General features: G+C 34.3%; 1 protein-coding gene across 1 annotated transcript in view; it reads right to left on the bottom strand.

Moving 5' to 3' along the window:
- Window positions 1-15224, bottom strand: part of LOC127548252 (disintegrin and metalloproteinase domain-containing protein 32-like) — a 103983-nt gene that overhangs the window by 21857 nt on the left and 66902 nt on the right. Inside the window, exons 11-13 of the mRNA XM_051975562.1 lie at window positions 10311-10444; window positions 8153-8339; window positions 2470-2565 (exon numbers count right to left, since the gene is read on the bottom strand). Coding sequence (XP_051831522.1) covers window positions 2470-2565; window positions 8153-8339; window positions 10311-10444 — 417 coding nt within the window. The remainder of the gene's footprint in view (window positions 1-2469; window positions 2566-8152; window positions 8340-10310; window positions 10445-15224) is intronic.

The following is a 15224-nucleotide window of genomic DNA, read 5'->3' as shown; positions in this document are numbered from 1 at the left end:
TATCCACCTTTTTTGGTTTCAACTAACACCTTCTCTGCAGAAGACTCCTAAATCTACATATTTAATCCTGGTCTCTTTAGAACTTTATTCATCTTCTCAATTATCTAGTAGACCTCTTTACTTAATATGAAATTGTATCCACAATTCAACACATTCAAAACTTAATTTACCATTCCATCCCGCCAAAAGGTGTTCCTCTTCTTGATTTTATGAACTCAGCCAACAATGTCACTATTCTTCTAGTTATTTGTGTTTATAATCTTAGATACATCATTTTTCATTCCCTCCTCGCCTTTAATCTACACATCTAATAAGTCACCAAATACTGTCAATTTTGTTGCCAAAATATTCATTGCATCAAACCACATACACACACATTTAGTATTCCCACTACAACAACTATAGTATAGTTCATCAGTAGCCAGCTGAATTATTGAGTTGTCATATACAGATAAACCAACAGGGAAAACATTGATAATTGAAGGAAATATGGCCTCCAGATCAAGTAAACAACTTCAGACATCTATGAATACCAAAAAAACACAAACGAATGTGATTTAATACTTGATAGATGGATTTAGACAATACCATGAAATCATAAAATAATGTTCTTGAATGGTTTAAAAAGAATCAGAATTATAACAACAGAATTTATGGCCTGCACAGCAGAAATAACTGGCAAAATAGAAAATTTACAATGGCACATCTCTCTCTCTTTTTGTTTACAACCCTGCAGAAAGGGTAGTACAATTGTTGCCTTTATTTAAGTGGTATTTATTTTTCCAAATACAAAGACAGTTTTCAATATTGCCCTTTGCAAATCCTTGTTTTCCACTTTTTCTCTGTCTTTCCGACCCTTCCTTCCCAAGACAGCAAGCAATCCAATATAAGTTAAACATGTACAATTTTTTAAAACATATTTTTATATTCATCTTGCTATGAAAGAAAAAAACAGATCAAAGGGGGGAAAAACAAGAAAGAAAGAAAAAAGGAAACAGCAATACACAAAGAGGATGAAAATACTATGCTCTGATCCCCAGTCTTCATAGTTCTCTCTGGATGTAGATGGCATTTTCTATCACAAGTCAATTGGAATTGGCAGTGACAAGTTTCGACAAACAAAGGAACATAATAAAGGACAACTGATTAGGAATGAAACTATATAAAAGTGAAAGACAATCTAGAAAAAAGTGAAGCAAAAGGCAACAACAAACAGTAAGAAAAAGTACACTCTCAATTCAAATAATACATAACAATTGAGAAAATAAATCTCCCTAAAGAACAAATCAAAACCCCAAATACCACAATACAAGCAAACTGCTCAGGACTTCTGAACACAGAAATGAATGCCATATAAAAGGATTCACAGATACCTTCCATGGGTGGAAAAAAAAAAAAAAAAAGAGGGTTGCAGACAGCAAGATGCAACATGGTTAAATTTAACAATTCAACTCAAAAACAAATTCTTCAAGTGACCAGAAAACTTTTAAGCACAAAGGAAAGTAAATTTTAATAACACAAAACTATTCTGGATCCAACAAAATGCAAGAGAAAATTGAATAAATGTATTATAAATAATAGTGGGGCTGAGGATAAAACTTAGAATAACCAATAGTTTGATGATCTAAGCTTAAAAACACAGGAAAATAATGAAGCAATTGAAACATTCCTAAACAAAAATCCAAAAATATTAAGATTTTCTTTTTGAACACTCTAGACAACAGAAAAGCAGGAGAAATGAATGCACACAGCAGTCAGAAATAAAGTGACAGCAAAACGATCAGTAAATGACTTCTTTCCAAACATCCATGAGGAAATCAGAATGAAGGCAGAAGTCAAATGGAATAACAGTGGAGAGATGAGTCATGCGCATTACAGACAGGAGTTTGGTCAGCAAAATTTTTAGGGTATCACTGAAAATGTTTAATCAGGATAATGTTATGACCAGAGTTTTGCCCCAAGAAGGTTATTCTGATAATTACAAGAGTCTGAGTGCAGGCAGATGTCAGGATTCTACTACAATAGTCCATGTTAAATGTAATGAGAATCCAAAGGGAGAAAAAGATTACATGAATAGGATAGGAAAAAAGAGAGATTTTAGATTATAGAGGAATGTTAGCAAATAGTTACAGTGAAGAATGAAGGAAAGAGAGAAGACAAAATGATTATTTTGAGTAATGACCTCAAGACTAAATATTTTATATCAGTGATCTGAAACTCCAATTTCAGTTTGTTAAAAGGACATGTGGATTAGTACCACTGCAACTTGAATCTTTGCTTCTCTTCACAAAAATTTGCTAATCTGATTGCATATCCTTCCAAAGGAAGGGATAAGAAATGTATGCCATTCATGAGATGGGGAGTGGAGAGGACTGAAAGCTGACTTATGTTTGGTTTGATATTCTTGTTTTAAATGATTTCACTTAATACTTTTAAAACTCTTTTGGTGTAACCAAATTAAGATCTTACCTTACAGTCTGGCTGGCAGCAAATTCCAGAAATACAGTGTGCAAAATAATTTCTTCTGCAGTAACTTGGATTACAGCATTTTGAAAATCCACATACCTATTAATAAAAAAGTAAATAAATTAAATGAACTGTGTCTCATTCAATAGAATCTATATTTATTGACTATCTCTTTAAGCATTAAGATTTTTTTCTACTCACAAAGTTACCACTTACAGTGTTTTATGCAAAAAGTCACTTATATGCCAGAATAAATTTAAGGAAATATAATTTTAAATCTCATACTATAAACTATCATTGTGAGTTTTATAAATGTAACAAATCTTTGAATATGAAAAGCTTATCAAAATGATAGAAAGCTTTGTGTCTGAGTCTAATATTTTTATAGTGTTTTCCCATGTCCATAACACTAAAGGAATTGAATTATAAAATCACATAATATTACAGATTGAAGGAATCTTAAAGAAATTATGTAGTCCAATCCTTTGTGTTTGAAGAAAGCTGAAGCCAATAGACTTCATTCTCTTCCCAGGTTTTGATTTTTTTATTTGCTTTTAGTTCTCCAGACTTTGCTACCATGACTCATACTGGCATTTCTCTCAGTGCCTGAAGCCACCTTCCTCTTTTCTCATGTTGGTAAATTCCTTTCCAGGTCTCCATCGAAGGGGTCAGGTTTAACCTGGCCATGTTTCATTTTCTTCTTGGATGTGCTCTTGACTCTTCTGATTTTGCTACTATAATTTTAGTTGCGTCCTAAAATTTCCCACAGCCCCTGGGACATTCTCATCTCAGAACAATATATAGATTAATAGTCCATTCCATCTAATAGTGAGTGTTTCTCAAAGCTCTTTCCCAGACCCTTTAATTCTTTTCTCTACACCCACAGCATTCCATGAGTTTATGTCATTTCCTAGTAATTCACAGATATATACATATAAATATAGATAGATATAGATTTGGACATAAATGTGGACTTAACATAGCCACAGTATGCCCCCTGAGTTTCAGTCCCACATCGCTGGTGTATGGGATACACTGGATACATCTCAAATTAACATGTCCAAAACAGAACTCATCTTTTTCTCCTAAAGCCATCTTTAAAAATAATCTTCCAAATTTTCCTATCAAAGACATGATTTTTCCATTCTTTCAGATTTATAATCTCAGCATCATGCTTAACACATCTTTTTTTCTTTCTCCATACATCTAATTGGGTACCAAATTTTGTTATTTCTATGTCCACAATACCCACTGTATATGATTTCTTCTCTACTCACAGGGACACAAGGCTAGTTTGCATTATCTTACCAAGAGAACTTACAAAAATACTACAACAGCCTTCTAATTGGTCTCTCTGCCATGAGTCTCTGCCCATTCTAGTCTGTCCTTTAACACTGATGAAAAAATTATGTCAGTCATATATTCAATAAATACCCTGGATCCCTATTTCATTTAGTTTCAAATATAAACTCTTATGCTAAATTAAAGTTCTTTACAACTTAGCTCCCACTATCTTTCAAGTTCCATTGAATATTATTTTCCTTTACTCACTACATCATCCATCCAAACTGGCCTTTCTAGCTAGAGATAGTAGATCAAATGAGGGTTTTAGAGCAAGGGAAAGATATATTTATAGGTGGTAGGTCCTTTTTATTCCACATCATCACAAACTTCCAGATGAGTCAGACTCACCAGATGTCTATGTGGGTCCCCTTCCCATGCTCCTAAGAATGGGTCCTCATTGGCCAATCCCACATTATATAAAGAAAAATAGATGTGAAAATCTTAAGAAATATTATCAACACAACGATATGGTGTTTGCTGCCTGACAACTCCAGGAGACGGGCTAGGAGCAAAACAAAGATCTATACACAATTTGTAGACTAAGTCTCAAGGGCTTATGGAAAATTTTATCAAACTTTGGTTGCCCAGAGATGTTCATCAGTGTAGTACACCAATTTCATGATAACATGCTTGTCCAGGTTCTGGACAATAGACAACACTGGCAAGCTTTTTAAGTTACCAGTGGAGTGAAACAAAGCTGTGTGCTTGCTCCTATAATTTTTAGTATGTTGTTTTCAGCCATGTTGTCAAATGCCTTCAATGAGGACAAAGATGCAATCAAAGTCAGTTATCATATTGGATTAATTCTTGAACTTGAAAAGGCTACAAGCAAAAACTAAAGTGGAGAGTGTGTTGATGCATGTTTTTTTGGCAGATGATTGTACACTCAATTCAGTGGTCAATAGCAAAACACTTTTGAGGAAGATCAGGGTGAAAAGATAGAGAGAATTAATATGAAGGTAGAGGGGAAAATATAGTTAGCAATAGCAAATGGGAAAAGAATTTTGAAACAAATTTCTCTGATGTAGGCCTCATTTCTTAAATTTATAGGGAAGTTAATCAATTTTTTTTAAAAAATGAGCCATTCCCCAACTGATAAATGACCAAAAGTTAAAATCTATAAAATCTTGCATATCATTTCATCTAACAATACCACTACTAGGCTTGAATTTTAAAAAGAAGGAAAAGAACCTCATGTACAAAATAATTTATAGCAGCTCTCAGGGAAAAGAATTTGAAACTGAAAGAATACCCATCAATTGGGAAATGGATGAATTACGGTATGCAATTAGGATGAAATATTGTTCCATGAAAACTGAATGAGCAAGATACTCTCAGAAAAATCTGGAAAGTCTTCCATAAACTCAAGCAAAGTGAAATGTATTGTATACAAAGTGTGTGAATACAGAATAAAGCAAAATTTATTTTATTTTTCTTGAGGGTTTTTTGGGGGAAAAGAGAAGATCTATGTTTTCTCTCACAACATGATTTTTATGGAAATATTTTGTATAGCGTCACATGTGACCAGGAAGCTGAAGGTAGGGAGGAAGGAAGAGAATCTGGAACTCAAAATTTTTAAAACAAATGTAAACCATTATTTTACATGTAACTGGGAAAATAAAAATATTAAACATAAAAAAGAAAAAAAAAAGAAAAATTTCCCAAAATGTTAGACTATGAAGGGAAAATGGAAATTTTAAAAAATCTACTGATAACCACCTGAAAAAGATCCTATGAGGAAATCCTTCAAGGAACATCATAGCTAAATTCTAAAACCCCCAGATCAAGGAGAAAATGTTAGAAGCAATAAGAAAAAAAATAAATTAAATACGACAGAGCTACAAATAAGACCCAGCAACAGTACATTAAAAGATTGCTAGTCATGGAACATTATATATAAAAATGCATAAAAACTAGGATAGTGGCCAAAAATATTATGCCCAGCAAAATTAAGCACAATCCTGAATGAAAAAGACATTCAATGAATTGTCAGATTCAGAATTTTGTTTAAAAAAAAAAAGATCTGAACTAATAGAAAATTTGACAAAGATCTAAAAGAAGTATCAGATAAACATCAAAGATTAATTTCAAGGGACTCAATAAGGATAAACTGCTTAAGCTTTGTATATGGAAATGTAAACCACATGTCTTAACATTGTCATTAGCAAGTGGATAGTTCAAAAGATTGGGATAAAGCTGAGTATGATGTGATTCTAAAATTCAAAAGGTAGGAAAAAGTAAAAAGAATAATTATATGAATGAGGTGCAAGAACAAGAACTGACACAGAGGAATTAGATGAAAGAAGAGGCCTGGTAGTTCTGGAATCTTACATTGGGAATGGGTTAAGAAGGAACAATAGACACATTTCTGGAAGGACATAAAAAAGTTCTAAATTTATTAATAAGAGGGAGAGGGAATAGGATAAATGGAGAATGGAAGCTGTGTGTGAATTAATGGGAATGGGATAATGTGATATCACTGGGAATGGAATAAAGATGAAGTTAAAGGATAGGAGAAAAAAGGTGAGGGAAGAGGATAATGGAAGGATCCTTGGGGGGACAGGTTAAGTAATAGCAAGAAAGGTAGTGGGTAAAAGTAAAGTAGTCAGCAGGAATAGGAAATGAGATACACACAAACTTAATAATAAGAATTAGAAAAAAAGTAGAGGTAGTAATCACTGATCTCAAAGTTAGAGTTAAAATAGAGTCAATCAAAAGAGACATTAAATGTCAACCAAATTAAGCCATATTGCTTTAGATTATTTAAGACTACTACTATAAGGTTGAACTATTGCTGTGGAGCAAAAAATGATGAGTTGGTGGATTTAAAAAACATGCAAAAACTTGGACCTAAAAAGGATAATATTATTCGCCTGCAGGAAAAACAAGCATAGTAAAATCTTATATGGATGTATATGAATATATAGTATATATGTATATGACTATAAATATGCATATGCATATGTGATATATTATATGTATATATAGATATGTATATACATATATAAATATATCCACACTTAATTGTAGCCTTCTTGGAGAAGAAGGTGGGAGGGAGGGGCGAGGGGGAGAAAGGAGAAAGAAAGAATAAGAATAAAGAGTAAAATTAAAAGTGCATAGCAGAGAACAAAAGAAAACCTAAACATAAGCAAAAATAAAATGAACAGTTCTGAATATAATATGTAATATTTATTATATATGCTTTCTTAAAATGAATATTCATTTTTTAATCCTCACATATCCTGCTAATGCACATGATTTCTTTTCCTTTTTCTATTTAGTATTTAAATTTAGTAATTTAAATTAAAAAATAGTAAATTTAAATTTAAATTTAAATTAAGTACATTTAAAAAATTACTCCCTTTCACAAATTCTATAATCCAACCAAAATGGCCACCTTGCTGTTTCTCACATATATCTTCTATAGCTGTGCCTTTGCATATCTGGAATTCCACATATCTTCCTACATTCCCTACATTCTTCAGATCCTTATTTCCTTAAATTTCTGGTCAAGTTTCACCTCCTGAATGAGTCTTTCCTGATCTTCCCAGTCAACAATGCCTTCTCCCCTCAAAATTACCTTGAATTTATTTTGTGTGCAAGTAAGATAGATAAGACAAATATGCATGTTTATGTACATGTTTTTTTTCTCTAATAGAACTAATATCAGAAACTGTCATTTTTCCCTTGTATTCCCAGTTTCTAAGATAGTGTAGAAATTCAGGGGTCCTCAAACTTTTTAAACAGGGGGCCAATTCACTATCCCTCAGACTGTTGGGAGGACCAGACTATAGTAAAAACAAAAACTTTGTTTTGTGGGTCTTTAAAAAAAGAAACTTCATAGCCCTGGGTGAGGGGGATAATCGTCCTCAGCTACCACATCTGGCCAGCAGGCGGTAGTTTAAGGACCTCTTGACACTGTAGATGATTGACAAATATTTGTTGACCCACATATTGCTTAACAGTTTTTCTTTATTAAAAAGGAAGAATCATCAGTCAGGTTGCAGGGAAGAGAGAAAAAGGTTCTGAAGAGATAAATCTGGAAATGACTTTGATTAAAAAGCAAAAGCACTAGTAAAAAAAATTTACCAAAAAAAAAAAAAAAATTCTATGAAGGGGAAAAAGGTCCTCATGACCAGTTTTTTAACAAGTTATTTTTTTGTGCACTTTTTAGACTTATCCAAAACTCCACAGCCTAACTCCCCTATGTATTACAATATGTCTTATATTGGTTTTTGACTTTTTTAGTTAAATGTTGCTGAATATACAGATTTTACAAGATATTTATAGCAATTCAAATTATGGTATGTTCATAATAAAATCTGTTTCTCTTAATATTTACCGATGGAGGGCCACAGTCACACTCTTCATATTCAGATACTACATAATTCCCACAGGATCCATAACTCTCAGCATAAAAATATTTAAGAGTTGGTTGATTTTTAAGACATTTAGCTCCCGTCTTTGAAATGAAATTGTGAAGGTCACTCAAGCTGCAGCGACTAAACACCTTAATTCCACTGGAGAGCCTAAAAATTAAATAAATAACTTTGAAAGAAATATTACTTCTGAAAACCCATACATTTCTTGACCTATTAAAAAGCAAACGTGAATATTGATTTCAAGTGTCCTAAATAGGATTCAAAATAGAAATTTAATTAACTCAAACTGATGACTGTCAACATGAGATAATTCTATTTTTTCTGATTTGGCAATGGTTAGGTATGTGACCTTAACTTTTCAGGTTTGTATTAGAATGTGAGAATACTGCATAGGGAAACAGCATCATGAGGCAGGATAGCTAACTGAAGCCATCAATTATGCTCAAAGAAATAAACATTTCTGGAACTGTTTGGTTATGCTCTATCATAGACCTAAGATGCTGAAATAGACTATTAGGGTCATCTAGTCTGAACCTTTCAGATGAGGTAACAGGCTCAAAGCTGAGAAATACACATATTCTTTCTTTTGCGGTTCCTACTGCAAATTTGGATGCTAAGGCATTGGAAACATGTAAGTTTATTACTAATAATGGTTGTTGTCTCTAGTTCCTTTAGAATAATATTAATATGCTGCATTTTTATTATTATTTTAATCTGATTTGGGCTACACTCAATGTGGGATCCATGCATCTTGCAGGCTGCAAGTTTGACATCTGTGCTTTGGAGTCTTATTTCATTTATAATATAATTTTTAACTTCATTTCTTCTAGGAATTCTGGTGGACTTTTTTATATATGTTTTTTAATGTCTGTGTTTATAAATGTTTTGAAGTTATTTTCTTCTTCTGGATTTGTCTTAGGCATCCCTGGTTTCACATTTCTTATCAACTACTTTTTGGGGGTTTATTCATTCTTCCAACCTGATTTTCTTTGTATGAAGGCTAGTCTCTGGAGCTGTGATAGAGGTCTTACTTGGCTCTTATCTGTATTATCTAAGATCTTGTCACTGTTTTCTTTGAATATTATGGACAGAGTACCATATTCTTCAAGGATCACAAGGAGCCACTTAAGGATGGCTAAAGTCAGTGAACTCAATTTTGGGTCAGAAAATACAATTTCAGGTTTTCCCCCAGTTGGAGCTCTAGTAAATATAATTTGACCTTAAATTACATCAATCAACTAAAAAGCCCTTCAAGTTTAGAGTCAGAGAACTTCAGAACTCATCTCTAGTCTATGATCTTTGACTACTTATCTATAGACTGCAGCCCAAACATGGGCTAAAATCTAATCTAAAATCTTGTACTAATGTCAATTGGATGGCACAGTGGATAGAGCCCCCTTCCTGAAGTCAGAAAGATTCATGTTCTTGAGTTCAATTCTGGCCTCAGACTAGCTGTGTGATCCTGTTTGCCTCAGTTTCCTAATCTATAAAATGATCTAAAGAAGGAAATGGCAAACCACTCCAGTCTCTTTGCCAAGAAAATCCCAAACAGGGTCACAAAGATTCAGATACAATTGAAACAAGAGAACAACAGTGTCACAGATACAAAGAAATAGAACTGTCCTATTCACACTTCCTGCTACAGATCCCAGCCTCCCTCTAAGCTGTGTCTTTGACATTATTTCTTTATAGGTTGTTATTGCCTAGAAACTAAAAAATATTATAGATACTTCTGAACTTTAAGTCTGATTATCAATAACTGCAAAAAAAATAATTAAAATTTTTTTAAACCTCCTCCAAAGTTTACAAACTGTCTCTTGTATTTCACCTGTAAAGAAATCCTGATAAATTCTGTAATGAAAATAATCTAACTAGAATAAATTTCCTAATCTATCTTCTAAATTAAAATTTGTTATCAGAAATTGTCTGAAAGGCCTATCTGCGCCCATTCTTTTTTATAAACATGTTTATATCAAGTGTATATTTTGTAGGAGAAGGGCCAATTTGGGTATTTCTTTGTGTCTTTTTCTGATCATTAGTCAGAAATAACTTGGATCTTATATACAAAATATATTTTCAATAAAATAAAAAACATAAGAAATGTTTCTTTAATCTTACACTGCTTCTGGGCTCATGATGCAGGTAGATTGCAAACAGTGGCATTTCTTGTCATCATATCTTATTCCCAGACTAAGTCCCAGCAACTGTGCAATAATAACAGAAAACGCCTCCACAGTTATTCCTTTGGGATACTAATGTTGAAAGAAAAAAAAAAGGGGGGGGAGAATTATTACCAAAAAAGGTTATTGAAAAGAGTAAGAAAATTAAATTATCAAAACAATTTTTCTTACTATTGCTATAACAAATATTGAAAAACAAGACTATTGAACAATCTGATCACCTATTCTTGGATCTAGCTGGTAAGCTCTATTAGTTTGGTGTGCCACATAAGAGCCATAACTGTCAGGATTTTAACTTAAAAGCACAGCTTGAATATTGGGCTTAACTATAGGATATGTAACAAATACACAAAAAAGATGACACATAGTTCATCAGAATATATAATTCAGTAAATGCGATAAAGTATAACTATAATATATAACTACGTACAAGTTGGGACAGCTATGTTGTGCAGTAGATAAAGTGCTAGGTCTGAACTCAGGAAGATGCAATCTTCCTGACTTCACATCTGGCTTCAGAAACTAGCTATGTGATCCTGGGCAAGTCATTTCACTTTTTGCCTCAGTTTCCTCACCTGTAAAATGAGCTAACGAAGCAAATGGCAAACCATTCCACTCAGGATCATAAAGAGCTAACGAAGCAAATGGCAAACCATTCCACTCAGGATCATAAAGAGCTAGACAAGAGTGAAATGACTGAAAAACAACATACACAAGTTATTTTGTCTATTTTGTTGAGCAAGGTTAGAAATGGTAAAGAATGGAGAAAAGGAGAAATAATTAATAATTGGTAATAAAAATATTCATATAGTGCAAAGGTTTGTCAAAAAAAGTTTTTCTTTCAAAAACTATCAGGATGATAGTGCTTTAAAAACATTTTTATTTAATTAATTTAGGTAATAAATGCTTAATGAATTTAATATTCAGTTTTGAGAATATTTCACACTACTAGTACAGTTCTGTCATTAAGATGAGGACATGGATAGGAACCAAAAACAGAAAACACAAAGGGCAATATATTAGGACAGAACTCCATGTATGTTTTCACCTTTTTGACACATCCTTTGTCCTCTCTTCCTGTTCTAGAAGAACAGGAACCATATATGTGTCCACTTTCACCATAAATTTAGGAAATGGCTCCCCACAATATAGAAAATCTACATAATTTCTGGCCCTCTCTTCTTACCAGAGAATTAATATGAATTATATTATTAAAATTTAAAATAATGATATTATATAATACTATACATATATTTTATGCATTTCTGAGTTTCTCAAATTTTTTTTCTGTGATGACTTTCATGTGTCATTGTCAAAATGACAATACTCTATTAGAGTCAAGTTACAGTGTGTATGATTGTGGCTGCTCAGAACAATACAAGAGTCCATATAAACATTTGGTGCGGATTCTCTAACTTTGCACATCATCTCTCATGAGGACATACTGGGTAGTCCCGTGCCAGTGTTTCCCGTTTCATAAAATTAGTCCTAAAGAGAAATCTTAAGAGTGTTCTTGTACTGTTTTTTTCTGATCACCACACGAAGGCTTACCCTATGTGAATTCCCCATAAAAATCTTTTTGGCCAAGTGTACATTCAACATTCAAACAATGAGACCAGCCCAACAGAGTTTCACTCTTTGCAGATTCATTCGAGAAAGGATCTCAGTGTCTATTATCTTATACTTTCAGATGATCTTCAGAATCTTCATAAGATAATTCAGATTTTCCTGGCATGGTGCTGACAAATTGTCCAGGTTTCATAGGCATACAACAATGAAGCTGGCACAACAATTTTGTAAATCCTATTTAGTCAGTGTAATACCTCTCCTCCCCCATACTTTCTGTCAGAGCTTCCCAAACACTGAGCTAGCACTAGCAACACATTTGTCAACCTCATTATCAATGTGGACAATCCTGGAAAGCATACTGACAAGTGAACTTATCCATAGCATTCAAAACTTCTCCATTTACTGTAACTGATGGTTCCACATATGAATGACGTGGTGCTGATTGCAGTACTATCTGAGTCTTCTTGTAATTATCAGGTCAAAATTAGCACAAGCAGCAGAGACTCAATCAATACTTTGCTTCATCTGTTTCTGAGACTGCATTGGTGCACAATCCATGACAAAGAATCATGCACCAGTACTCCCCCCACTTTAGTTTTGGCTTCTAGTCTTTTCAAGTTGAAGAATTTACCATTAGTGTGGGAGCTGACTTCAATGCCATTTTTGTTCTTATTGAAGGCATTTGATCACATAGCTGAAAATATGCAAAAAAGTTTGGGAGCAAACACACAGCTTTATTTCAGTCCGCTGGTGACTGAGAAAGTATGAGAGCATCCTCTGAGTCCAGAACCCAAGCAAGGATGCCATAATGAAACTGACATACAACACTGATGAACTTCTCTGGGAAAGTAAACCATTAAGGCCTCATGACTGACAGTATCAAAGGCCTTTGTCAGATCTACAAATCGAGTTCTGCTCCTGGAATTTCTCCTGGAGTTGTCAGGCAATACTGTATCAATTGTTGCTTAGTCCCTGCTGAAGCCACACTGGCTTTGTAGAGGTCCCCTCCACCACAGCCACTCTAGAAAAATGTGTATCCAGCTCTGACTTTGGTAAGCCTTGTTTCACTTACTTGTTTTGCTATTTGAATGTGGTTCCCTCACAACAAGAACTCTTAGTCTTTCAGTTCTACTGGATTTTGTGTTGTCTATAAGTCTACCCACAATCCATGTACTGATAGTGAGTGTATCAACTCTGCAAAAGTTTTTATACCTTTTTGTTCATCAAAAGGAATGGGATCCTCAGCTGCTGTGATAATCAGGCCAGGTTAGGTTTTTGGGGGGTGTTGGAATCCTAGTGTTAACTCAATGGAATTGATACAATGCTTGTGTTCACACCTTTAGAGAGCTCATATAAGCAAAAAGTATTTAAGTATTCATTGGAGTTCACACGTTTGGGAGATTTTAGGGTTTAGTATGAGATATCCGAATTCATACCTCCCTTGAAGCTCTTAGGGCCAGAGCACACTCTGGGAGAAACTCATAATTCCACTCTCTCAGAGGAGATCAAATGTAACAATCTGACAGAGGCTCAGTGGGAAGAAGTCACATCAGAAGATTGAAAGCCATGAGTGCTGGCTGGAGGCTGAAGGATAAATCTTTGGATCTGGAGACATTCGGGGGGAGCTCTTGGAACCAAGCAGAAAAATAGACCACTAAGAAAAAGCTGCCTCCAGAAAATCTCCCCAAGAAACTTTCTCCCAGAGAGAACCATTATATTAAAGAAGAAGAACACCGAGGGAGGGGGTGGGGGGAGAGGGCACATTTTTTAGCCCCTTTCTCACTCCTGGATAAGAGCAGTGTGATCCTGAAAAGGCTATTCAGACACCCAGGAGGCTATTGAATCTCACTGCTGTTTCTCTAAAGCATGTGCTGCCTGTGTGCAGGGTTGTGACAACAGCTCCCAGTGAATCTGCATTTGCCCATTGCCACAGGAGGTTGAGATAGGTTAAAAATGGTAAAACAGTATGAGTGATGTCTTTTGACTATGTGTAAACTGGATTAAAGGGAGGCAGATTGTACAAAGTAGTTGACCTCACTCTTACAGTTATCATGGTCTAGTGGCAGGATAGAGTCAAGATGCCTGATGATGACCTGATTTGCAATGGTCTTCAATATTTAACTAAGTTCTAAATACTCCACAGTGACTGCTTTAATTGCATTTAGTTGTTGAAACAAATTGTTCTCATCCTCTCATTCTACCAAAGTCACATACTTGGGGTAGACGCCCTCCCCCAAGTCACTAGAGAGTTTGAGACCTTTTGGTTATCCCTCAACCTAGTTTAGTTCATCTGCAGAAATAGCTTACCAAGGTATGGCTGCTATGAATGCTACAGCCTGCAACTTCTTGGAGGCACAGGTGTTAGGTGGATCAGGTAAGATACCAAAGGTATAAATCTTCCCTGAACACACTCCTACACCTCATATGTATACATATATTATGTGTATATACATAAAAATGCATGTCTGTATATGTGTACATATGTGCATACACACATGCACACACACACTCCCCTTTTTTTCTCATAACCTTTAGTTTTGAATCTTTTAACTACCTGAGTACCCTTGTCCACACCAAGAAGTCAACTGATCTAAGACTAAATTAATCAACTTTCTCCTCCTCCAAACTTTTAAAATCAGTTCCAAAAGTTCTACCAAGTCTAATTCTTCAATATTTTATTCATACATACCATCCTCCTCCTTATCAATCCCACTCTAATTCTTCATCACCTAGACTCTTACAGTTTCCACACTCCACTGGATCTTTGATTTAATTGACCCGAGTTTCCCCTCTAATGGTGCAGTTCACAAAATGTATTCATTACTATACATCATACATGATTCTTGTTCATGGCTTCTCATAAATTTGCCCCAAGGAAACCCTCTAATGTATTTAGATTTTTTTGTGAGTGGGGGGAAGCAGAATGATAGCATCATAAGATCCCAACCATCTCTCAGGTCCTAGAATCCTGGGGGAGGGCTGGATGTAGGGAAAGATGTAGCTAGCTAGCTACCTCTGTAGAGTAAGCATTGGTATAATGAGTTATGAATATGTAAATATTCATACATGTACATGTATTGTGTATATACACATATATACATGAGTTAAGAATATATACATGTCTATATAACTGTATTTCCATATATGTGTTGTGCATACACATGTTTGTATATTCAAACCACACATTGTACATGAATATACATATAAGTATACTCTTAATTCACATATACATACATACATACATAATAAGCACTTTCAAATCACTTATGTATGTGTTCATATA

The sequence above is a fragment of the Antechinus flavipes genome, chromosome 2 (genome assembly GCF_016432865.1).
Source record: "Antechinus flavipes isolate AdamAnt ecotype Samford, QLD, Australia chromosome 2, AdamAnt_v2, whole genome shotgun sequence".
NCBI classification, from domain to species: Eukaryota; Metazoa; Chordata; class Mammalia; order Dasyuromorphia; family Dasyuridae; genus Antechinus; species Antechinus flavipes.
The sequence above is the reverse complement of the archived record's forward strand: the minus strand, read 5'-3'. Positions and strand labels throughout refer to the sequence as shown.